The sequence below is a fragment of the Fusarium keratoplasticum genome, chromosome 11 (assembly GCF_025433545.1).
Source record: "Fusarium keratoplasticum isolate Fu6.1 chromosome 11, whole genome shotgun sequence".
In the NCBI taxonomy this organism is placed as follows: Eukaryota; Fungi; Ascomycota; class Sordariomycetes; order Hypocreales; family Nectriaceae; genus Fusarium; species Fusarium keratoplasticum.
Window position 1 is genome coordinate 1,897,839 of NC_070539.1, and position 24,377 is coordinate 1,922,215.

The following is a 24,377-nucleotide window of genomic DNA, read 5'->3' on the forward strand; positions in this document are numbered from 1 at the left end:
GTGCCGACAACAGTCATGCTATGACAAAGGGGAAATCAGAACTCTATTGGTGATCTAAGCCCAGTCTTTCCGAAGCCTTTCAAAGGTGCTCTCATTCCATAAACCACATTGTCGCCTTCGTTCTACCATCTCCATCGTTTCATCAATGTCATCTCGACCCCCTTCACTGCAGAAAAAAAGTCGGTTTCCGTAATGTGACCTGCAAAGGGTATACGTTCCATCAATCTTGTCCCAATCTTGGCAACCGTTGACACGAACCTCGAAGTCGCCCATATTCTGGTACCACAACTTCCCACAGCCCTCCTCCAAGGGATCGTACGTGCTCATCAGATGAAGGGTTCCGAATATTTCACTCGCGAGGTAATGTGCAAGCTCAAGCTTTCCTTCCGGCCTTGGTAGATGCTGTGGCCATAAGTCGTCCCTACCGAATATATCGTCACCAAACTTGCAGTGGTTGACATTTCCAGGATCCGCCCTCGCCTTCTCGTATCAAGTCTTGGGTTCTGGGCCTGTGATGTTGATGATGATATTCTTGATCGTATATGGGGCGATGGTTTTGTATTCAAAGTATTCAAACTCGTCATCTCGGTCTTCGAGGCTTGTTGGCACTTCGGTACCGGTGCCATCCTGCACAGGATCCTCCAGCAGATTCGGTATGTAGCAGCTGAGAAGCACCCTAATGTGGCCCTAAGAGAGCGTCCTCTTTTCCGTCGATGAAGCAATGGACCTTGATATGTTCGGAGGGTAGAAACTGGTAATGGCTAAAGATGTTATGGTGTAAATACTTTAATGCTATGTACGTCTATATACTTGCTTCAGCCCTATTTACTATCCAGCGGCCTCGAGTCGCCTCGTGTCTAGTTCTCTTGTAATCTAATCCAGTCTAATAAAAAGTCTAACCAGCGACTCAAAAGCCAGCTTCTATCCCGATGAATGTTGAAAGGAAACCCCCTAGGTATTAAAAAGAAATAGTAGCAGAGTGGAGTCGCAGTAGAAATCAGCCCTTGGTCTCCTGCGATCCCGTCGCCGACGCAGCCTTGGCAGAGTACTTGCATCTTGATCGAATGGCAGGGCCGTACTTCCAGAGGATAAAGGGCATCGGGAGACAGGCGAGGGCGAGGAAGGCGGGTACTGAGCTTGCCCATTGGGTACCCAGCTTATCGTACATCTGCTTGGTGAACAGCGGGAATGCGGCACCGAAGAGTGATCGCAGCACAGTGTTTGCTGCCAAGACAGAGGCGGCGTAGATGGCATAGGTGTCGATAAGGTAGTTGAAAATGGAGTGGAAAATGAGCGTCATGCCGAGACCGAAGGGTACACCAGCTGCCACGGGGGACATCCAATGGATGTCAGTGTACGATGTCCTATTTCCGTTGTTAGTCGAGATTAAAGGAGAATCTCGTGATCAGCTCAAACTTACCATGCAAACCAGAACATCCCTACTGGCACACAGATGCCACCAATCATGCTGCCAGGTAGACGGTACTCAGGGGGAACCATACCGCCCTTTGCTGCTTTCGTGATCTTCATGTACCACAGGTTTATCAGAGATACGGCTGGCACGGCGGAAAACATGCCCACTGCGACACCCAAGAAGGCCAATCCTCCCTTTCCAGCTGACCAGCCCCTCTCAAGCTGGAAAACAACCGGGTACGCGCCGAAGAGCATGTACAGCGTACCGTACACGATGGCTGTGTAGATGGACAAGATGAGGACGATGGGCTCGACGAATAACAGCAACCAGGGTCGGATAAGAGCCTTCTTGAGAACAACGGCAGGAGGATCGGCCTTGCCCGCGTGGTCGTACTCGGATATGTAGAACTTTCCGGTCTTTTCGGAGAGCACTTGAGCTCGGTTCTTCAAGATAAGAGGACCGTAGGTTTCCGGGACGAGGAAGATGCCCAGGAGCCAGAAAGCTCCGGCAATGATGCCCATCAATCCCATGACCTGCAAATCGTTAGTACGCATTTTGAGAAGTTGGCTTGTTAAACTCACCCATCGCCATCCCTCATTTTCGCCAAGGTAACCGCCAATAAATGGTCCTAGAGTAGGTCCCATTGCAGGAGCCAAAGAAAACAGTCCCATGGCGATACTTCGCTCATCCGCGCGGAAAACATCAGAAATGACACCACCCGCGTTTGTGAGCGGCGAAGAACCGAATGTTCCTGCAAAGAAACGGAGAACCAAAAGAGTAGCTACACCATCATCGGCCGTGCATGCTGCGCTGAAAACGACGTACAGGCCGTAACTGATGAAGAACACGATTTGACGACCGTATATTTCTGATAGAGGTGCCCAGAGAAGAGGTCCGAGAGCGAAGCCCAACACGTACAAGCTCACGCCGCCTGTGATGAGGGTGTTGCTTGCACGGAAGTGAAACATGAGCTCCTTCATAGTTCCTGGTCGTGGTCAGTATAGACCTTGCATCGAAGAAGACTCACTCACCTGTGTAGGCACTGGAGCTGAATGCGACGGCGAAACAGGTCGCGGCGGAAACCATGGTGATTCGCCATCGTGCGAGTTTGGACCAGTTGAAAGGATTTCCTGCATCATCTGGGATAAAAGAGATGATGTAAGGTTCCTCAACCGTTCCCTTGCCAGGGTACTCGTGGTACTCTACAGCATCGTCGATTCGGGTCCGATCAAGAAGGAGGTTGAGTAGAGATCGGGGTCGAGGAGTAGGCTCGGGGGCCTGTCGGAGAGTGTCGTCGTCACTGGTGGATGGACAGGCGTTGTGGTTGTTCATGGTGGAGTGTGCTCTGAACTAGAGTAAGTTGTATTATCATCCCATGCCGAGGGGTTTGGATCTTGGTCTGCCACCTAGATATGTATGCAAAGGTGAAGCTTCAGGAGGCAACCCTTTATACGATCTGGGACGAATCTGCCAAGGTTTGGATCAAATCTCTCCGGCAGCTTCGGCTGCACCATGACATGTAACATGACGAAGAATAATGTGATTTCTCCCCTTCGGCGTCTTTCAGACCCCCGACCGTATTCGAAATGGCAGCAGAGCCCCCTTGGTCACGGCGCAGGCCGCGATTGGGCTGCGGTCGTAAGACCCAGATTTTGGGCGGCCAAAACCACGCGATCCTCCGGCTCATAGGCAATGATGTGGGCCTGACCCCTGGAAGATCTGAGTTGGTACAGGGCTCGACTCTAGCATGTGATAGCCAAAGGGGCTCTTTTTACCGAGCTTCAAAAGGGCTGAGACCGACGGGTCGGTATTCTTGGCTGCATCGTCCCCTAGACACATGATGTATAATCCCCGACGGTCTTTATGCTAGGAGCGATCCGACGGGAAGGTGGAGACGGCACGGAACGACGCATACTAGCGAATGCCGACTCTGGGTTTTATCTCTTTACCCTATGCCTGACAAGTCACTCAAGGCGATAACTGAGGCTGTATTGATTGGTCTTGGCGATAGTTGTCGGTGTTGGTTCGGTGGTTACGTGGAAGCCCAAGGGTTCATAATTGGGCACAACCGCTTATCCGGCACAATTGTGCCTTGGGTTATGCACCTTCTATATATGGGCATATTCATCCTAAGTTCTTTTCTCAAGTTAGGTCAATAATGAGAGCAGGGTAGACGATTAGAATAACGTTCTTATTAAGGAAATAAGCATACAGAAAGTCAAATTAATCGACTTGGGTTCGTGCGTGCGTGCCCAAGAATTAGCGTGGTTCGGGTGCGAAAATACCCCAGTAAGCGCAGTCGGAACCTCGCTGCATGGATCTCCGAGTGTGCGGCTTGAAGTTGATTGCGATCCATGGATGTTTCCGAATGCCTCTGGGACATTCGATACTAAAAACTGAGAAAAATGACGTCTGAGCCTCCAAAAGTGGGCGTTACGGGATAAATCGGGCCAAAATTTCCGTTGTTTGTCATATTTCTCGTAACTTCTCGACTCTCGTGACCTGCTCCGAGCTACCCTGGATCACGTGGAGTCAAATCTTGGATTCTCGTGACGATTAGATCTTGACCTTGGAACAGGCTTACGGGAGCACAATCGCCACCTCAAGCAATGAATCGTATCTCGAAATGGTACCCAATGATTGTGACTCCTTATTGCATGGATGACTACATCTCTGGTGGGCGTCGGGAGCTGCCCTTAGCTTAGGTCATCAAGGTCCTCACAAGAGTCATCACGTCAATTCTCGCGACTCTATCAACGAGTCAACACTCACCATCAACACTTCACGTGAACACCGCATCAACCTACAAAATCTCCGCGACACGGAGATTCAATCATAATCATGGGTCGAACTGAACCTTCTATCGGCCGACCCCCAGCGGCCTTTCGCAAGGATGCACGCGCCAAGAAGGCCAAAGCCACTCTCAATCAAACGATTCCCCAGCTCCTGTCGGCACATCCCCGAGCCCGACGAGGCATCGAGGCGGCGGAGTTGATCGTCAATCCGTCTCCCGGGGACTGCAAAGCCGAGATCAAAAAGTCAAACGGCCAAGCCGAATCTGATCCACCGGGGCCCCGGCTTTGCCTCCAAGTGGCCGACACACTCACGGCAGCTCGTTCTCTCCTGGCGCGTGATACACCTTCAGGAGTTACCCTTGATCTTGGCAACAAGAATGCAAGAGTTGCTATTTTGAACATGGCCTCCCCTTTGTCTCCTGGTGGTGGGTTCCTAAATGGTGCTGGTAGTCAGGAGGAATCTCTCTGTATGAGAACTACGCTGCTGCCCTCATTAAAGGACGAATACTACCGACTCCCAGAAGTTGGTGCAGTCTTCACACCAGATGTGTTGGTTTTCCGCGACGAAGAAGCAGAGGATGTGCTTGAGAAGAACGATCGTTTCTTTGTCAACTGCATTACGGCTGCCATGCTCCGAGGTCCAGAGATAGACGTCAACGAGCTGGGGAGAGGAAGTTACACGCACGAGAAGGATCGCGAGCTGGTTCTTCAGAAGATGAAAATGGTGATGCGGATTTGCCAGGCCAAAGGCGTCAAGAGACTGGTGGCGGGTGCTTGGGGTTGCGGCGCATATGGCAATCCTGTGGCTGAGGTAGCTAAAGCATGGAAAAAGGTTCTTTTACCACCAAGAAAGCACGGCAAGGGCAAGCAGAAAGGAACGAAGGAGACATGGGACGGAGTGGAAGAAGTCGTGTTTGCCATCAAGGATGCAGGCATGGCTGACGCCTTTGCAGAAGCATTTGGTGAAGGACTCATGAGAGATGAAAGTCCTGATGCTAATGAGGACGAGGAGGATGAGGAGGTTGATCCCGAAGAGGTCAAACGCCAAGAGCTGCAGGTCAAGATCCGGGAACTGGAGCAACGCATTGAAGCAGCGGCAAACCCTCGAGTTAAGGAAGGACTGACGTCTATTCTCGAGGGGTTGAGGAAGCAATTGCCCGAAGACACTGGATCAGATGGAGGCGAGCTGGATCCATCGAGTGAAGAGGATCTGGATACAGATGTGGAGAGGTAGAATGCTACCCAGTTACCAAGCAAAACTATTTGATCTCAGAGTTCTTGATTTTATTAGTCAGGACTTGCGAAAGGCAAATCAACTCGCCCCAAGATGCCAGGGTTGTCATTATCCCCACTTGCTTCAACGGCATGATGCGCGAAGCAATCACATTGGTAGGCGCCCTTTAGGACGAAAAAAGCTCAACCTCAAACCATATAACTTGATATAGCACACTATTTACCAAACAAAACCGTCTTTAGCCAAGACGGACTTTGGTCGATAAGTCCGGTCAGCCTGGTGAGAGCCCGGAGTTAACTATGGAGACGGGCTGCATCCTATAGCTGACGTCCACAAGATTAGAAATACATAGTGAGAGTCTGCCAATCGCTCTGATTCCTTTGGTTTTCCGATACTCCTTGACCCAGTTACTCCGTGATTCCGTGATCATAATGTCTCGATGTTCCTATATAAAGCTTCCGTCGCGACGGACAATAACTGGGTAATTGATAGCGACATTCTTCCCGTCACTACCTATCGGCGCAGTTATCCCATTCAGGGCCGGGCTTCAACTATAACGAAGAACGTATTCTTACCCGTCGCCATGACAAACGAATTGATTCTTTTGACCGGCGCCACTGGCTTCCTTGGTCATCGTATCCTGGTCCTCGCCCTGCAAGCTGGATACCGTGTTCGCTGCGCCGTCCGTTCAGCAAAGGGCATCGACAAGATTCTCGCCACCGAAAGCGTCAAAAAGCTTGGAACCCTCACTCGAAAGCTCTCTTGGATTATCGTACCTGATATTACGGCACCCGGAGCTTATGATGAAGCTGTTATTGATGTCCAGTATATTCTTCATGTCGCTTCACCCGTAGGCGATATTCGAACCTGGGGTGATTCATCCACGTTGTCTGACGAAGAGATTTTCGTCAAGCCCGCCGTATCTGGTGTCATCGGCATGCTGGAAAGCGCAGCAGCACATAGCCCAACTTTGAAGCGCATCGTGGTTACCAGCTCTGTCGTCGCAATCTTTCCGACTACATATTTTATGGGCGAGGCACCTCCTCAAGATCACGTGTTTGATGCCAACTCGCGACTGGAGGATCCAACTCCTCCATACCCTCCAGGATTCGCCTATCAAGCCAGCAAAATTGCTGCTCTGAATGCATCGGAAGCCTGGATGAAGAAACACAACCCCAAATTCGATATGATCAGCTGTCTCCCGGCCTGGATCTTTGGAACGAATGAGTTTGCGACCAAGGCCGACGATTTGATGGGCGGATCTAACTCGACCTTGCTCAACGTCCTGAAGGGCACAGAGTCCAAGGTTCCCGTCAACTCGGCTGTCGTTTCTGTTCACGACTGTGCTCAGGCGCATTTATTGGCCCTTAACCCGTCCGTGGCAGGGGATCAAGCCTTCATTGCTGGTCAACTCGAGGGCCTCGAGGATGCGAACGGCATTGCACGCAAGCACTTTCCAGCGGCCTTCACGAAGGGCATATTCTCTGACACATGTCGACAAGCAACTACACGCATTCCACAAGATAATGAGACGGCAGAAAGTGTGCTGGGCTTGAAACTGCAAAGCTTTGAAGACGTGGTGAAAGAGGTCGCTGGTCAATATTGGGAATTGTCCCAAAAGATTTAGGGTAGTTGTCACGGAGATGGCTGAAATGAGATGACACGAGACGGGATGGATGGTTCAGATTGGTGGACAAACAAAAGCAAATACAAAACAGCCAATCATCTCTTTCATCCAAGATCACAAATGTCTTCATTACCGTCATAAATCAGATCATCTGAGCACAATGTGATACTTGTGCACCTTGTGCAACCCATTATGCAATCGCACAATCACCCCTGTCCCGAAAGAAGCGCCGACGTCCAAACGAGCTTCAGTTTAGAGTTTAGACTATTGCGTAGAGCCCATGTCCAGTGTCTCACTGGCCCGCTGTGACTGGACAATGCTGCGCCACCACCCAGGACGGGCTAAAACAGGTTTGTTATTGCGGTGACGAGGCATCACGCTTGCTCGTTCGTCCTGATCTTTCTTTCAACCTCTGTTGAGGAGCTTTCTCTGACTGTTATCTCCTCCGTTGAGGCTGTTTTGTTGTTTGTTACGCGACTCTTGTGAGAGGCATCACCACCATGACGAGCAATATCAGCTCCGCTCTCCCCGGCCACTCTGCCAATGGCTCGGGACACGGCGATTCTGAATCGACCCCGCTTCTTCCCACCGTGACGAGTCGTCTTCCGACCATCGCGCATGAAGGCGAGAGTGGCCGAAGAGGCTTCCATCCTCGTCGCTTCCTGACTGTGCTCTGGCGGAGCTCATGCACGGCTTCAATGCTCGTCAACGTGCTCTGGCCGTTTGTCCCCATCGCCATCATCCTCCAGTTCTTCCCCGGCCTACATCTCTGGAAATTTGCAACCGCGTACATCGCCGTCATTCCGAGCGCTAATCTTCTCGGCTTTGCGGGTCAAGAGTTTGCGCGAAAGATGCCCAAGGTGGCTGGTATTCTCATCGAGACGACCTTTGGATCCATCATTGAGATTATCCTGTTCATTGTCTTGATCGCGAAACACGACGTGGATTCTTCGGAAGGAAATGGGGATGAAAACAACCTTATTCCCATCATCCAAGCCGCAATTCTTGGCAGCATCCTTACAAACTTGCTCCTCTGCCTCGGACTGTGCTTCTTCTTCGGCGGCCTTCGACAGGCCACTCAAAAGTTCCACGCCATCGTGAGTGAGGTTGGTACGGGTCTGCTGCTGGTAGCTGCCTTTGGTCTCCTCATCCCTAGCGCGTTCTACTCTGCCCTCAAGTCCGAGGTGGTGCCCGAGATTCCAGGTCTACACGTGCTTCACGAAAAGTTCACAGAGGGCAAATTGCAGGAGGATGTTCTGCGTATCAGCCAGGCCACCTCTATTGCCCTAATTGTGGCCTTCTTCCTCTACATCTGGTTTCAGGCTAGTAGCCAGCACAGCATCTTTGACGAGGTTATTGAGATGGATGAACACCGTGACGCCGACCGCGAGGCGGATATGGAGAAGCCCAAGTTCACCATGACTGAAGCGTTGCTTGCCATTGGCATCTCGCTCGTCTTTGTGACTCTGCTTCTCGTGTTCCTGGTTGAAAAGATTGAACATGTTGTTGAAAGTGGTGTCCCCGACCAGTTTCTGGGATTGATTCTGTTGCCTCTTGTGGAGAAGGCGGCTGAACACTTGACTGCCATTGATGAGGCATGGGGTGAGTTCTACCAGACAAGCATCTCTTGGAGTAGCTTTTTTTACTGACACATACCTTTCAGATGGCGTCATCAACGTAGCTCTCTTCCATTGCATTGGACCCAGCATCCAGACAGCCCTTTTCAACGGCCCTCTGGTCGTCCTCATCGCCTGGGCTATGGGAAAACCCCTGGACCTGAACTTTGAGATCTTCATGATCGTTCTGCTCGTCCTGTCTATCCTGGTGGTTGGAAACTTCCTTCGAGATGGTGAATCTAACTGGTTGGAAGGCGCGTTGCTTGTTGTATGTGTCACTCACCTTGATATTTCTTGACGGTGCTGACTTTGCTAGGTTATTTATGCTATCGTAGCAATTGCCAGCTATTACTATCCCAACCCCGACGTGGCCACTTCTAACGGCCTGGAGGGAGCGGAGATGGTCAATGTCACCATGAGCGTTGATACGCTGCGCCAGCTGCAGCAGCTGATCAGCGCGAAGCTTGCGGAGTAACTTCCGCAAGTCTAGGACCTTGCCTAGGGGGGCGAGAAGTAGATGAAGTAGCAAGATTGACGAGCCTGACAGCTCATAAACTTCTCGGCGCTCCTGAAAATGGGTTGCAACTCTCAAGTCGCCAAGGTCGAGATCGTGAGTGGTGGGAGGGGATATGCGGATTCGTGGGAAGCGATGAAGTCGAAGGTGTAAGATCGGATTGTACGCGAGTGAAGGTGACGGGCAGATTGAAATTAGGTAGCTAGTACTGCAACTCCAAGCGTTAGAATTTTGAGAGACGAGCATGACATTGAAAGCTGCCTGCGGCATCCTGGAGTGGTAACTCACATGACGTGGGGGAAGACGTATTTGTTGAAGCGTAATGGGGATCTCGACAGATCCGCTATGCCAGATGCATCATCTTGGCGTTGATGCCGAATACCCCAGATTATAGCGAATGACTCGGGCGGACTTGAAAGAAGAGGAGACGAGACGCGGTAGCATCGTATTTCCCCCCTCATATTTCCCCATTGCTTTTCCACAGCATCCGAGTGGTCATTTCAACCAAGCCATACTCGTCCATCCATGATTCAACACCCAAAACAAACCATCAAAACTGAGGCTGCGATTGCGGGTGCGGAGCCGATTCCACGCGGAGCCGATCGACCGAGTCGGCACGTCTCTGATCGGCACCGACTCCGCGCGACCTTGTTAAGCCGCCTTGGCTTGTCCTGAATTGGAATGGTAGGTTTCGCTAGGGAGGTGAGCCGTGTGCCACGTGCTTGGGATTATCTGGGGTATCATCTTGGGATTGGGGTAATGTTGGGACATGGCACAGAGGGGGGATGGGATTTGATAGACAAAAGGACGGTGAGGAGAAAAGAGAGTTTGATCTAGATGATGCATTCGCATCTTCCCTTTTGTCCGAAGGAATACGAGATGGTGTACCTGTTTAGATAGGGCATATGAGCGGCATTGTTGAGTTGGAGTAACGGTCCTACTGCCTAGAAGCAAACATTGTCTTGTCCCAAACGCCACTCAGATTGCATCCATACCGGAAAGGAACCCCTGCCAACATCCGGTCTCAGGCCTGTCAAGTCCCCATCTCCGCCTGAACCAACCAAGCCAACCCCGGAGCCTGTCTCCAGCCGATCTTGCACCCGCTCGGCATTTGCAAAAGAGAATCCTGGAGTCGGGTTCCGGACATGTTGTTCCAGAGCTCTGTGTAATTTGACAATTTGTGGGGTGCATCTTTTCCTTGCTCGCTTTTGATTCTCTCCGCGTTTACTCCCCGAATCCCCGCCGTCGCCCTCCACAACTAATCCGGGGTAATGGAATGGCTGGGTCGATCGTATTTGCCTGTGATTGACTGTCGCAGGAACTATATTTACTTGTTCATCCCCCTGGTGTGGGGAAGCTCCTGAACACGTAGCCCCTTTACCTCTCTTCTTCAGCGTACCACTGTCTCTCAGCTCACTCCTCTCAGCAAATTCCTACCTTTTCGCGACTTCCCGGCAAAATGTCCAGCCCAAGCCCAAGCTCCAACGGAAAGCCTCACAATGAGCACCGCGATGACCTCGACAAGATCCAGACGGCGGCCAGCATACCCATCTCGCCCGAGCTGTTTGAGCAGTTGTATCTGTCGCCGAAGAACAAGGTCAAGGGAGAGCTTCGGCAAAAGTTTGGCAACCCGACACCAGTGGGTAAGGATGACTGCAACTGTTCTAGGTCTTGTATCTCGCTGACAGGCTGAAAGCTCTTGGAGGTTTCCTACTATGCACCACGCCCGTCTCCATGTCGCTGCTAGGGTGGCAGGGAGCCGGTGGATTTTCTGCAGCAGCCAACGTCGGTGCTTACTTCGGTCTCGGTGGCCTGTTCCTCACTCTGGGAGGAATTGGTGAATGGATCCTTGGTAAGTTGCTCGTCCAGTACTAACGTGCGATACACAAGCTGATTTCTTCAGGCAACACGTTCCCCGCGACAGTTTTTTGTCTCTTTGGAGGCTTCTGGCTCACTTTCGGTGCAACTGTCGTCCCAGGATCCGGCGCCTACGGTTCGTACTCGACCACGGGGAACGTGGCCGATGGCATGACCGAACCCCAGTTCTACTCGACTTTCTCCTTCTTCCTCATTGCCATGGCGATTCTTTGCGCAATCTTCTTAGTGGCGAGCATTCGGACAAACATCATCTTCTTCCTCATCTTCCTCCTGCTTGTTCCTTGCTGTAAGACTCAATCCCTTGCAATGCCGACAATAGCTAACCTACTTGTCAATAGTCAGCTGCCTGTCCGCCTCGTTCTTTGCCGTCGCCCACGGTGCCTCTGATAGCGCTCTGACCTTTCAACACGTCGGTGCTGGGCTACTCCTCGCCGTGTCGCTTCTTGGCTGGTATATCTTCTTTGCTCTTGTGCTCTTGTCGGTCGACTTTCCCTTGTGCCTCCCTCTTGGAGACCTTTCGACTGTCATTCGTGGACGTGGCGATCAGCCTAAGCAGGATGTGGATGAGGTTTAAGGAGCATGGTTTAATCGTGTTGTAAAATGTTGTTGTCGTGATGGAATGGTGGGTGGAATGGGTGGGGTTCTAGTTATGACTCGTGTCTGCGATGGCGCAGCTTCTGAACTGTTAAAAGTGATGCCCGAGACCGCCTGATTAGGTAGTTACTCTGAGGTCCATGCTCGAGATGGGGAAGTTGAGATAGCTTGAAAATCTACTGGTTTCCGCACATCGATCTATTGCCTATCCTGGAAATGCCCGCCGGATCTTACGTATCACGTAGCAGGGATATTCGACGAACAAACAACTGGATGAACTATTGAGAAGGCGTCAATAGAATGCATTTCCGTTAAACCGAGAACCAAGACTATGCGATAAGACTCTCCTATAGCATCTGCCGATCACCCACCCACCCACCACAAGTTGAAGCCTTCGCAAGCCCTACTAGTCATGCTCACTGGGCCATGCCGACGTTTGCGGGGAGAGGCAATTCATGAACACCCCCCATCTTCCCCCGCAGTTGGGACACGCACTACGCTCCCCCCGGCTTAGCTACTGCCGCCCTTCTCCAATGAGAGCCTCAGCATATGGCAAGGCCTCACTTTTCAGCGCAGTCCCAACGCCTTAGTGCAATGCGGGGAAGGGATTTTCGGTGGACCGGAATCGAGTATTAATAGGGGAGAGTCCACCCAGGCCCTCGTCGCGACTCCTCTATCACGCATCGTTGAAGCCCTAGTTCCTGGCACATTTGTTATATCTGCCACGGCACCGCTTTTAACTTGATATTACCCTAGGCTGAGTCTTTCAATGTCGACTACCAGGGTTCGACGGCAAAACCACAGTTGCGATTTTTGCAAAAGGTCGAAAAAGCTCTGCGATGGCTATGTGCTCAACAGCACAAAGGCACAAGCAGAGGCTGCTGGCGATGCAACAGGTAAGTCCCAAACTGTCTCAGATATTCACGAATTTTTTTGACAAAGAATAGACCCCAAGATCTTGCCTTGCTCGTATTGCGTCAGAACAAAGAAGCAATGCCCTCTAAATCCTCATTGGGTTCGAGCAAGGTCCGCTGGAGCCGCCCCCAAGAGCGAGTCGTCTGCGTCTCCAGCAGCCGAAAATAGCGCACGAAAAATCTCTCGCAGCAAGCGACAGAGAACGGAACATCGAGATGTATCGACTTCTGCATCCAGAGACTTTGATCTCAGCTCAAGCGACATGCTCAACCTACTTCCAACCCCATCCCCGAGCAACTTCCAGTACTGGGAAGTGCCTATCCCTAGCTTGGAGGGCCCCGAGGCTTTTCCGGCGGACGATACTTTTGCTTTTCTCGGGTTAGAGACGGAATCTCCGGATAATCCTTCCGAGATTAGTCTTAGGGATGTCAATTCCGAAGCGCCTGGCGGTTCCACCGATAGATCCAGCGAGTCTTTGCAGGACGCCTTGTCCAACCTCACAGCTACCTTTAGATCACAACCATCAGAGTTTGACTTTCAAGCTTCATGGGACTTTACTCAGCAACTCTCGACAAGTTATGGATCCGGACTTTCCACTCGGTCGGCACCTCTGAGAGGAAATGTCCGAAGAGATCATCGTCATCGTCGACCTCGACCCCCAACTTGGCTTGACAACACCAGTGCATCGCCTTCACCTTTTCATCCCGAGTTTGGATTGATGGAACGACAGAATAGCAAACTCATGACGGAAAGTCTGCTGCAAGTCTACCATGATGTCCTGGAAAACAATCTTGCGTGCTGGCTTGCAGACGACACTTGCCCATACAAAATGCAGAGCAAAAGCAGCCGGCGTGGGCGGATGAACTCAGTAGCAGCAACCTTCATGCCAGGAGATGCCCCCATACTGCCTGAATGGGGAACGGTATGGTCCAACCGGATCTACCGTCGGGTTGTGCATCTTGATCAGGTTGCACGTGCAGCCAAGCTGGTTCGCCTTACCCGTGCTGAGAGTCAGTCTGCATCAAGGGCCCTGGATCTAGTTATTATGGCCTTTGCAACACAATTCTCTCAAGGGAGCAAGCATCGACGACGGCGTCTAGGTTCTATCGATCCTCTGGAGCCAGAACCGCCGAGGGATATTGCCGATGAACTCGCTGACGAGTTTGAGCAGAACCTTCAATTGTCAGTTTGGGAACAAGCAAAGAAGGCTCTGCAAGATGTTTCTGAAGTTGAATCTTATCGCGTGGTGTACGCAGAGCTGATATTCGGGCTCACGCAACGACCGCGAACCAACGATGACTCTCCAGATGACTTCAGACCCCGCAAGAGTAAGGTTGGGAACGCCAAGATTTCGGCATTACCTCGAGTGTTACAGCTCATGTCTGAAGATGGGCCCCCGACTTTCATGGAGAGGGCTGCTCGAAAGATGCAGGCTCTCAAGTACAATTTTGAAGCGAATGAATCGGGCTTCTTAGAGACGAGTCAACTATATCAACAGCACAACGAGATTCGTGTTGATATGGAGGAGAGAGGCACGATCGGGTTGTTGTTCTGGCTCGCCGTCATGTTTGATACTGTCTCTTCATCCATGAACGAGCGGCCGATCGCCTTAGCTGATGAGGATTGCGAACATGACGCAGCTCAAGAACAGCTAGCGAGTAAGGCTGCATCAGAGTCACAACAGGCCAACATGCGTTGGGACCTCAACCTGTTCGCTCAAGATGGCCCGAACACACTTCATTGGCCTTGTCCTCAGGAGGTGGCGGCCGAGGTTGTGACACGGGCAGCACCGATCAAAGTGTTGCTATTTCGGCACGTCTCATACCTACAAAACGCCCTGCGGAAGAAGTTTTACCAGCAAGTGGAAGAGATCATCCAGAGCACTATCTCCACGTATCGATACTGGAACACAACATACGGCGCCTTCTTCCGAGATTTGGTCCGGGATTACGATTCAGTGCCTCCCAGGATGAAGTCATGGTTCGTTTGTATCGCAATACCGTGGCATCTGGCCTCTCTAATGCTCTCCGACTTGATCGACTTTGTGGATCGGAACAACTTGGGACGCAAGGAGGCCACAATGTCTCGGATCAACTCCAAAATGACTGCTAGGATACGCAAGTCAAGCGCCATTGAACTAGCCGATCTCGCACGAGTTACATCGCCACCACCAGACATGGTCGGCAGTCCAGCAGACCAACTCCCAAACTTCCACTTCGCCGTTAACCAAGGTCCATTGCTTACAGAGCCGTGGACTATCCTCTTGATTCGAGGGTTCGCCAAGGCTGCAATCTTTCACTTGGGCGTAGCAGAGGACTTGAGGCAGCATGAGTTGTCACTGGGACATGATAATGAGGATTTGCAGCAGAGTCTCAAACGGACGGAGTATTGTATTGGGGCGCTTTGGTCTTTGGGTCGCAAGTCGCAGATGGCGAAGGATATTGCAGAGGTTCTTGATGAGGAATTGAGGAGTTAGGGTATTGCTTTGGGAGGATGAGGATAATGAAAATGAGCGACGTTTCTTTCATGCATTTGTCCCGATTGACTTGCGTAAATCTTTCAACTCACTCTTGCATGTAATACAATGAGTCGAGAACACGGTAATCACTTCGCAGGTCAATGATTATAATGAAACTAAATGAAAGGTGTACCAGATCACCGCCATATTGTTGAGTTGGTACAATGGCTCTATCTTGGACAGAAACTGGTATCGTTCGTCACAGGTGTGACAAGCACGTGGCCTACTCTTGCTGCACTCTTTCACGTATCTTTAGAAAGTTCGGTGCAGCTGCAGGAGAACACGCAAGGGTAACCCTATCCCAATGCAGTATGAGTCTGAGAGGCGCCAAACGTCTAGAAGGCCAATACCGCAACTATGCCAACTGGAATGGTTTCTTGGGTCACGTGTTTCCATCATGTACATGGCGAGAGTAAACTGTGGAACATATTAGAGGTGTTTCTGATCCACGAAACTGGAGATCTCATTTGCCATTGCCCCGACCACTTTTGAGCGAAACGTCTTTGAGCATACATACCGACGCCAGCTGAAGATGATTAATACTAATTAAACACAATTGAGACCTTCTTAAGGAGGCTTAGTTAAGCATGGACAATCAAGGAAACCCCAAGAGGATGCGACTGTGCCTTTCTTGCCCGTGGTGGTTAATGTTCAGCTGGGGACGGTAGGAGGTTACAGCCACGGCGGATGTTGCTGCATAATCGTAATTACGACCCCATCAGTAAAAGCATGATGGATCACAACAATCCTAGGACCCAAAGGTTCTAGAATTGATCAACACGACTCTGGTTACGTGCTTCAATCGCACATGCTTACCTCGGGAATTTAGGGTAGGACGTCCGGAAACGGTAAGCTCACCGAGGCGGCCCGAACACGCCCCCCACATCGGGCGGGAGGGGCCGCGGCTGCTCCGCCACCTGAGCAGGGTATGTACTTTGACATGAAACAAACAAGCCCCAAAGATAATCAATCATCTGGAGATCGGACGGCGGAAAGAGGAGAGATTGCATCCTGCAAGGGCCAGTCGAGAACCAAGTGGATCGAGTTTACTTTGGGCAAGGCACATTCGCTGGGTCTCGCCAGGTTCGGATCTGATGCCGGCTTGGCCAGCATCTACTCTGCACTCTGACAAAGGAATTGCAACTACCTACGCGAAACTCTATCTACTCCTTCAAGTTAGACAGTGGAACTTGACTACTCAAATGTGACAAACGACCCTCTCATAGCTACAAAAAGAAGGTGATCGACTTCCCCTGCAGCAGCACCTCTAGCAAGACCCAGTCTTGGCAATTTTTTCTCCATCCTCAGCCCCTTCAATGGCCCACTTGTGCCCTTCAGCACTCTTACCCTTGGTCTTCTCAACACCGTTCCTGTCAAACTGCCCACTACCAGTCTGGTCCTGGAAGAGATGGTTCTTTTCAAAGTCGGCAATCTCCTGCCTAAGAGTCGCTTCGGTGACACCATTGTCGTGGGCCATCTGGGGAATGTCGATGTAGGCATTCTGACTCCCCTTGACGGTGCCGAGGTTGTAGTAGAAGGGCTCGATTTTGTACTTTTCAAAACCGGGGTACTTTTTCATCTCTGGAATTCTGTAGAAGTCGTATGCCACAGTACGGCACTGGACCACCTTGTGAACGGCGTCTTCGGCCTTGATGACGAAGTTGCTTTTGGCGCCATTGTCGGGGAGATAACCCTTGGCATCCCAAAGGACGCCACCAGCTGTGCGCACGAGAGAGTCGTAGGTATTGGCACCTTGGACAACATCCCTTGTAGAAAACCACGTCGGGCGCACGCCACCATTATCGAGCAGATTCTGAGCAGCGCGGTCGATATTGTTGTCCGGAGGAGTGAAGGACTTGAGAGCAGGCAGAGTAATTGCGCCATTCCTGTCGAACTTGTTGGTGAACTGGATGAACTCGTTGTAGTTGAGGGTGCCGTAGCGGCCGTTGCCCTTTTTGCCCCTGCAAATGTCCAATTTGTTGACGTCGACTTTCTTTTCGTCCGCATACCACGCATCTATGGTTGCTTGGTAGGCAAACCAGATGAAGATGCGTTCGTAGGCTCCGCCTATGCCACCGGCAATGACATAGACGGAGAGAAAGAAGAGGAGGAAGCCCAAAGAAAGCTTCATTCTGAAAGAGTGGGGGTGATAAAGAGTGACTCAATGGTTGTGTAAAAGAGTGAATATGTAATGGTGAGGATTGTCAAAAATGAATGAATGAGGAGGAGTGTTGTCGTGGCTGTAAAGATGCCAGGACTTTACAGACAAACAACATGAACGAGTGACTTGCCCTGCAAACTTCACATGGGCCGGATGAGGAGACGTATTAATGAGCAGAGGCTTATCTCAGATGAAGGATGAGACTTCAAGTCTCGAATAATGTGGCACCGAGGTCAGCTCATCCACGGCTCAGCCATGCTCTACCTGCTCAGATTGATTGACCTTGTCCGACCCTTGATTAATTCGCGCTGCCCTGCATGAAGAAACTCCTGTCTCAGCGCTAGGACCAAGGAATCCGACACTTTTCTGTTCCTGGGAAAACGCAGCGATGCAGAAGTGATCAGTGCCCTCATGGACCATCTGATAGGTGGTATCTTCTCCACTGATTATCTCCCAGCCCCAGTCTGCCCTGTGAGGCTGTGATGGCTCGGTCTGGTGATCACGTCCGTGTTGAAACAAACAATCTTAAAACTAGGAGCGTGAAAAAATCCTTCTCGATGGTCATGGTAGGCTGACGGACAATATCTCCCAAACAGAAGGATCCTTTGCAAGTGGAGTTTATTCGGTTCAGTTGGTCCGGCTTGGTACAGGGGTTAATGATGCGACGGCGAGATCGTAGTCGAACGGTTACTAAGATGATTGTTCGAGGCTTTTGGAAGGTTGCATATAATGTTGGAATCGTCCACTCTGGATCTGTCGAACAAACCTTGCTAGCTACCTTTCCTTACATTTCATTCTTTTAAGATCAATCTTCACTCTTTTTCTGCCATCCATTCTTTTCTCAAGCTCTACCTTCGTTAAGACTTCTTCACATCTACTCTCATTGAGAACAATTCTCACTCTTTTTTCTTTACTACCGACTGGAGATGAAGCTCGGCTCCAGTCTTCAGTCGCTGCTGCTAGCGGCCACCCTCGGCTTCACCAAAGCCGAGAAGGTCGTGGCCGGCACCGACTTCTCCCCATGTCCCTCAGCTTGCGACGGTACTGGTCCCAGTGACTGGGCAGTTTATGGCTCTCTTGAAAGCCTTTCACGTTGCGAGAAGCCCATGCTGTTTGACTTTGCGGTCCTCAACCCTCTGGACGACCCCGAGACAACAGCCAAGTTCAGAGCCTGTACTTCCGACGAGAAGACAACCTCTCGGCTTGCCCGTCGCGCCGAAGCTGAGCTTCCGCATGATGGAGACTCTTTGAGGGGCGCTCGCGGTGCCTGGTGGTCTTCCGAGATTCGGGCTGCTGGCAAGGAGCAGCACGTTGTTGCTGGAATCGAACACATCGAGAACCAGCTTCATCGTGATGAAAAGGCCAAGAAGGACACCATTTTCTTCAGCTAGTACGTCAATCTTTTCACTTCTCATCCATCTTTTGCATTGCATCTAACCCGATTGGACAGTTTCAAGGGCACTGTTGTCGGCTTCTATCTCGGTGGTTTGGTCGACAAGACCAGAGCTGTGTCCTCCCTTCTAGAGGAGATCAGCCAGCGTCCGCAAGCAACTGATGCATCCCGTGGTGTCATTCAAGTCTGTGGCGGTAACCTCACTGCTGACTACACTGTCGGACTTGCCGTCTCCACTGAGAACGACCTCATCTTCATCCAGAAGACGGTCAAGTCGTGGGTCGAGGCCAAGTGTGTCACTACTGGCGATGCCTCCGACGAGGAGAGCCTTGACCATCTCAAGATCAAGTTGACGCCCGCCAAAAATGCCAGGAGTCTCCTCTCTCGACACACTCACTCCCATGGCCACTCTCACTCGCACCTTCACTCTCACCACAACGCCCTGATGTCACGAGCTACTTGCACCACCCGGAAGGTCATCTCTGGAGATTCCTGCGGCTCCCTTGCTACAAAGTGCGGCATCAGCGGTGCCGACTTTACCAAGTACAACAGTTACGATAAAGAGCTGTGCTCGAAACTTGTGGAGGGCCAAGTCGTCTGCTGTTCTTCGGGCTCTTTGCCTGATCTGAGACCAAAGCCCAAGGCAGACGGCGAATGCTTTTCTTATACCACTCAGGTACGAACTGTTCATCTTTGCAAAGTACATGGATGTACGCTGACAGGCGATTTTTAGAAAGATGACAGCTGCTCAAAAATTGCTGCTGCCAACGGTCTCAAGGCGACGGACCTTGACGGGTTCAACAAGGAGACTTGGTAAGTACACCATCTCCATATCTTGATTCCATGCTAACAATCCATCTAGGGGCTGGAATGGATGCAAGAATCTCTTGATCGGGCAAACCATCTGTCTGAGCAAGGGAACACCCCCTCTCCCTGCACCTGTTTCCAACGCTCAGTGTGGACCGACTAAGAAAGGAACTAAGAAGCCCTCCGGAGATAAGAAGCTGGCCGACCTGAATCCGTGCCCTCTCAATGTCTGCTGCAACATCTGGGGTCAATGTGGTAGGTTGATGTCGAGATCGGTTATCCCGTGAAAGTAAGGCTAACAAGGTGTGACAGGAACTACTAAGGACTACTGCACTAAGTCCAAGTCCGAAACGGGTAACCCAGGCACCGCCAAGCCAGGCGAAAACGGATGCGTGTCCAACTGCGGCATGGACATTGTCAACAATGGCAAAGCACCCTCCGAGTACAAGAAGATCGCCTACTTTGAGTCCTGGAACCAAGACAGACCGTGCTTACACATGGATGTGCGCACAATCACGTCCGCCTTCACGTCTGGTTGGACTCACGTTCACTTTGCCTTTGCCAACATCACCAAGGACTACAAGGTCAATGTTGAGGACACATACGGGCAGTTTAAGAACTTCAAGGGCCTCAAGGGCGTTAAGCGCATTGTTGCCTTTGGCGGGTGGTCCTTCTCTGTCGGCATTCCCACTTATGCCATTCTACGTGAGGCTGTGAAGCCAGCCAAGCGAGAGGCCTTTTCCACTGAGATTGTCAACTTTGTCAATAACAACAAGCTTGATGGTGTCGACTTCGATTGGGAGTATCCAGGTGCCCCAGATCTCCCGGATATCCCAGCCGGAGGCGAGAAAGAGCCAGATGACTACCTTGAGTTCTTGAAGCTGGTCAGGAAGAAGCTGGGCAAGGAGAAGTCTCTTTCTATCGCAGCCCCAGCTTCCTTCTGGTACCTCAAGCAGTTTCCCATTGGCGAAATCTCAAAGATCGTAGACTATGTAAGTTGACCTTTGATCTAGGCGAGAGTGGTAAGCTAATATCTCCAAAAAAGATTGTCTACATGACGTATGATCTTCACGGTAAGACATTGAATCTTCTTCTGATTGACTGATAGCTAACTAGTCATAGGCCAATGGGATTTCGAGTCATCATGGGGAGCTGAGGGTTGTCCCAAGGGTAGCTGCCTTAGATCGCATGGTAGGTGACCCTCTTTCTCCTGTGCCAGCTTGATGGCTAATATAACTGCAGTCAACATGACGGAGACCATGAACTCACTGGCCATGATCACCAAGGCTGGCGTAGAGGCCCGACAAGTCGTGGTCGGAGTTTCTAGCTACGGACGATCGTTCCAGATGAGCAACGCCAACTGCAAGGGTCCCATGTGCACTTTTACCGGAAACGGGGCGAAGAAGGGGAAGTGCACCGATACTTCTGGCTACATCTCAAATGCCGAGATCGAAACCATCAAGGCTGAGAAAAATGTCAACTCCTGGTGGGATCAGACCACGGATACTGACTACATGATTTATGACAGTAAGTGACAAGGTGGACAGTGAGTCAAGAGGGCAGTGGTTGACACGGTTCTAGACACGGAATGGGTCGCGTACATGACCGAAACAACGAAGAACCGCAGGATCTCCAAGTACAAGGTGAGTTTGCTTCAAACACCTACTGAACATGTAGACTGACGAATTTTCAGGGCCTTAACTTTGGTGGTACTTCAGACTGGGCCATCGATCTTCAACAATTCTGGGCCGATACCGAGAACATCGATGACACTCGAAGCAACTTTACCGAAGGAACAGACGGAACCTACGAGTGGTGTGACAAGGAGTACGACTCGGTTGAAGACATTCCCGACTCGAGCCCCGGAAAGTGCATTCCCTCGTACATTTTGGGCGGCCTTAAGAAGGAACTTGCCACCGCCATAACGGACTACAAGGAGGTGTCCAAAGGTTACGACGACAAGGTAAGCGGGCACTTTTAATCCTCACCTCGAGACCCCTTCGCTGACACACAATAGTTCAAGTGGTACGTCGACTGGGTCAAGGACGGCATCGACCCTGCTCTGGATAAGTTCATGCAAATTATTGCCGGTGAAGGCAATAAATACATGGACTGCGAGTGGTCCTCCCAGTTCAACGAAGGATCCGGCTCCTGCACCAAGGTTTACCTCAAGGTCCCGCCGGGCATGGGAGGCGGTCTTCGTGTGATAAAGTACAAGATGGTCGACGAAGATGGCTTCTACAAGGCCCTTCTGGAGCACACGGGCATCGAGAAGGACTGGATCGAATGGCGCGACTACTCTCAGCCTGATCCTTGCCCCTGCGCAACAGGACCCCTCAAGGCTCGAGATGCCAAGGAGGAGGTCAAGGCGGAAGCCAAGGCGGCGGCTTTCTGTCCCTGCCTCAACGATGCGACCATGTTCAAGAACTATCCTCGTCGGAGAAGGGACACTGGCAAGATCAACGTTCCCAACCCTAAGGAGATGATCGACGAGGCCGTTCCTAAGACGGATGAGCTTGCTAAGCTTTTGGACGATACGTACAGCAAGAGCAAGGACAGGAGTCTTGACGCGTCTGGTGACGATGCCGCTACTGCTTTCAGTATGCCTGTCTTCATGCTGGAGGATGCTATTGAGTCTATCAAGACGGTCAAGGAGATCGGCGAGAAGCAGAAGGAGACTAAGACGAAGGAGCTGGTCATGAACATCCTGACTATCGTCTTTGCTGTCATCCCCTTTGTCGGTCAGGCAGCCTCCGCTCTCGGTGGTGCCGCGGTCATTGCGCGTGCCGCTCTCATCGTCGGTGAAGCTGGAAACGCGGCGCTCAGCATCGTTGAGATCGTCGATGATCCTCTCTCGGCGCCGTTTGCCATTCTCGGTATGCTCATCGGCGCGGGTGGTATCAAGACCAAGGGTCCTCGCAAGGCCTTCAATGATGCTGCTGAGGCTCGACGAGCTCTTGATGCTGGCAAGCTCAAACTGTTTTCTCCCGCCTTTAGACGCAAGGACGAGGTAGTTCAGAACCTCTTGAAGAAGCAGGCCTGCAAGATTGGATAGGTGGTCTAAGTAACCAAGAGGTCGACTTGGCTTAGACTGCCAAGTGGTTCGACCGTTGCTGGGTGTTTACGTATCTATCGCTTTGATGTAGTGCATCATTGTGTGCAAGTAGGAGGATGGAGGGAATTTCACAGAAGAACACTGTATGATAACAATGTAAAACTAATAAGAATGTGATTCAATGCAGGTTGATCTTCTGATTGACTATCGACCCCTCCGCCCTCCTCGCCCTCCTCGCCCTCCTCGCCCGCCACGGCCCGAGCCCCTTGGCTTTCTTGGAAAACTGGACGCATAGTTCATGATATCCGCCACATTCTGCTCGTAGGAACGAGGCATCCTTCGATTGCTGACGCCAACATTGTCTAGAGTGACCTCCTCCAAGGGCGTCGGTGTCGACGGCTTCATCTCCTTCCACAACAAAGCTTCATCCATCGCCAGCTCGTCGACGTCCGGGATCTCAGAAAAGGAATCCCACTGCGCTATGGATCCTGCAGAGGTGTGTTCTTTGACGTATCCCATAAAGTTGTCGTAGTAGCCTTGATTTTGGACTTCCTCGTACAAAAGGTTGTTGATCTTGGGGTGAAGCTCGACGAAGCGATCAAAGTTTTTGGCCACGATCATTGCGTGAGCAGCTGCTTGCTTCAAAACGGGCACTCTTTGGGCGAGCTCCATGTAGGTCTCGGGGCTTGCCAGCTTTGGGTACCAGATCGTATACGGCAGATGCTCTTGAGGCAGAGAGACATCGATATCATCGACCCAGCTAAGATCATTGTCCATGATGAAACGGGCGTAGACAAACTTCCGGAAATGCTCGAGATCAGGTTGTTGGGAGCACCACTTGGCGAAGAAAGTGTTGTGGTAGATCCCACGGACGATGCACTGAGCTTCACCGCTGATGAGTTGTGGCCGTCGCAGACGAGCGTATCGATCAATGTTGCCCCAATACGCCGCCATTAGGATCAAGAGATCCTTGTCCACTGTTGGAAGATCGAGAGGCAAGGGATTCCACAACAGGGAGACCACATCGTCCGGGATTGGCCGCGTCCCTGGATGAGAACCCTCAGCTCTCAAGCTCCAGTCTTCGGTAATGTCAAAGGAAGGCGGGTAGAGGTCTCGGCTAATGGGCTGCTTCCTGTCCAGAATTGATCGCACGCAAGTATCGCCGTTCAGAAAAGCCCCAGGCTTCGGGTGAAGGGAAACCGTGCAGTTGTAATCATCCATGGCCTTGTACCTTGTCGGTGCGCTCATGATCCTGTCGTAGATTTCTTTGCCGCTGGCCTTGTTGTCTCGGGCTTCCTCGGCAATGGCAACATCAGGCAGCACATCGAGTTCATCGTACAAGTCCGTATACCCGCCAGCCGCACACGCACGGGCGACCAAGTAGGGCATTATATGGTTCGGATAAGCTTTCAACAAGTGCCGTAAAGTCTGTTCGTTGGGCACGTCGGGATACCAGAAGCAAAATGGGAGCTCCTGTGTTGGTGGATTTGGCTCTGGGAAACGGTTGCTCATGATAGCCCGAGCGTTGAGTGCTCGTATGACTGACGGATACTGGGTCTTGCCTCGTAGCTCTTCGGCAAATCCATCATGTTGACGAATACCGCTGACCAGGCAGCGAATCGTCACATCGTGGGACAAATCTTGTGGTACAGCCTCTCCTCGAATGGCTGCTTCAAGGGCGTAAAGGTCAAGCCGTCCCAGCTCTCGCCGCAGTTTGAGCAGTTCGTCTCGAAGCATTATATAGGAATATAAGCCTGTTGGTGAGAAGAGTAAGAAGAATGTGCATGTTAGCAGAGAAGGTGGCACACGGTCCTACTCATAGCCAGTGAGGCGGTGATGTACGGCAGAATTGATCG

General features: G+C 51.4%; 8 protein-coding genes and 1 pseudogene across 9 annotated transcripts, besides 1 other annotated feature; 6 read left to right on the top strand and 3 right to left on the bottom strand.

Moving 5' to 3' along the window:
• Positions 1–997: 997 nt before the first annotated feature.
• Positions 998–2,758, bottom strand: NCS57_01345300 (annotated as a pseudogene). Its single transcript has 4 exons — positions 2,446–2,758; positions 1,996–2,399; positions 1,421–1,947; positions 998–1,364 (listed from the first exon to the last, which is right to left on the bottom strand).
• Positions 998–2,758: a sequence feature.
• A 1,497-nt stretch (positions 2,759–4,255) lies between these two features.
• NCS57_01345400 (DUF2263 domain-containing protein) lies at positions 4,256–5,443 on the top strand (the record flags this gene model as incomplete). The annotated part of the gene is made up of 1 exon (XM_053063088.1): positions 4,256–5,443. The coding sequence occupies one exon, from the start codon at positions 4,256–4,258 to the stop codon at positions 5,441–5,443; it is 1,188 nt and encodes a 395-aa protein (XP_052907983.1).
• Positions 5,444–6,026: 583 nt separating this feature from the next.
• On the top strand, positions 6,027–7,070 carry NCS57_01345500 (Epimerase domain-containing protein; the record flags this gene model as incomplete). Its single annotated transcript, XM_053063089.1, has 1 exon — positions 6,027–7,070. The coding sequence occupies one exon, from the start codon at positions 6,027–6,029 to the stop codon at positions 7,068–7,070; it is 1,044 nt and encodes a 347-aa protein (XP_052907984.1).
• Positions 7,071–7,570: 500 nt separating this feature from the next.
• NCS57_01345600 (uncharacterized protein) lies at positions 7,571–9,161 on the top strand (the record flags this gene model as incomplete). Its single annotated transcript, XM_053063090.1, has 3 exons — positions 7,571–8,672; positions 8,734–8,954; positions 9,003–9,161. 3 exons carry the CDS (start codon positions 7,571–7,573, stop codon positions 9,159–9,161), a joined length of 1,482 nt encoding a protein of 493 aa, XP_052907985.1.
• Positions 9,162–10,659: 1,498 nt separating this feature from the next.
• Positions 10,660–11,652, top strand: NCS57_01345700 (uncharacterized protein; the record flags this gene model as incomplete). Its single annotated transcript, XM_053063091.1, has 4 exons — positions 10,660–10,843; positions 10,897–11,052; positions 11,104–11,364; positions 11,417–11,652. The coding sequence occupies 4 exons, from the start codon at positions 10,660–10,662 to the stop codon at positions 11,650–11,652; spliced, it is 837 nt and encodes a 278-aa protein (XP_052907986.1).
• A 789-nt stretch (positions 11,653–12,441) lies between these two features.
• On the top strand, positions 12,442–15,063 carry NCS57_01345800 (uncharacterized protein; the record flags this gene model as incomplete). Its single annotated transcript, XM_053063092.1, has 2 exons — positions 12,442–12,568; positions 12,620–15,063. The coding sequence occupies 2 exons, from the start codon at positions 12,442–12,444 to the stop codon at positions 15,061–15,063; spliced, it is 2,571 nt and encodes an 856-aa protein (XP_052907987.1).
• Positions 15,064–16,372: 1,309 nt separating this feature from the next.
• NCS57_01345900 (uncharacterized protein) lies at positions 16,373–17,236 on the bottom strand (the record flags this gene model as incomplete). The annotated part of the gene is made up of 1 exon (XM_053063093.1): positions 16,373–17,236. One exon carries the CDS (start codon positions 17,234–17,236, stop codon positions 16,373–16,375), a length of 864 nt encoding a protein of 287 aa, XP_052907988.1.
• Positions 17,237–18,192: 956 nt separating this feature from the next.
• NCS57_01346000 (Chitinase) lies at positions 18,193–22,521 on the top strand (the record flags this gene model as incomplete). The annotated part of the gene is made up of 11 exons (XM_053063094.1): positions 18,193–18,656; positions 18,717–19,335; positions 19,393–19,472; positions 19,522–19,721; positions 19,779–20,458; positions 20,512–20,539; positions 20,589–20,657; positions 20,709–20,993; positions 21,048–21,109; positions 21,160–21,429; positions 21,484–22,521. The coding sequence occupies 11 exons, from the start codon at positions 18,193–18,195 to the stop codon at positions 22,519–22,521; spliced, it is 3,795 nt and encodes a 1,264-aa protein (XP_052907989.1).
• A 204-nt stretch (positions 22,522–22,725) lies between these two features.
• On the bottom strand, positions 22,726–24,258 carry NCS57_01346100 (uncharacterized protein; the record flags this gene model as incomplete). The annotated part of the gene is made up of 1 exon (XM_053063095.1): positions 22,726–24,258. The coding sequence occupies one exon, from the start codon at positions 24,256–24,258 to the stop codon at positions 22,726–22,728; it is 1,533 nt and encodes a 510-aa protein (XP_052907990.1).
• Positions 24,259–24,377: the final 119 nt, after the last annotated feature.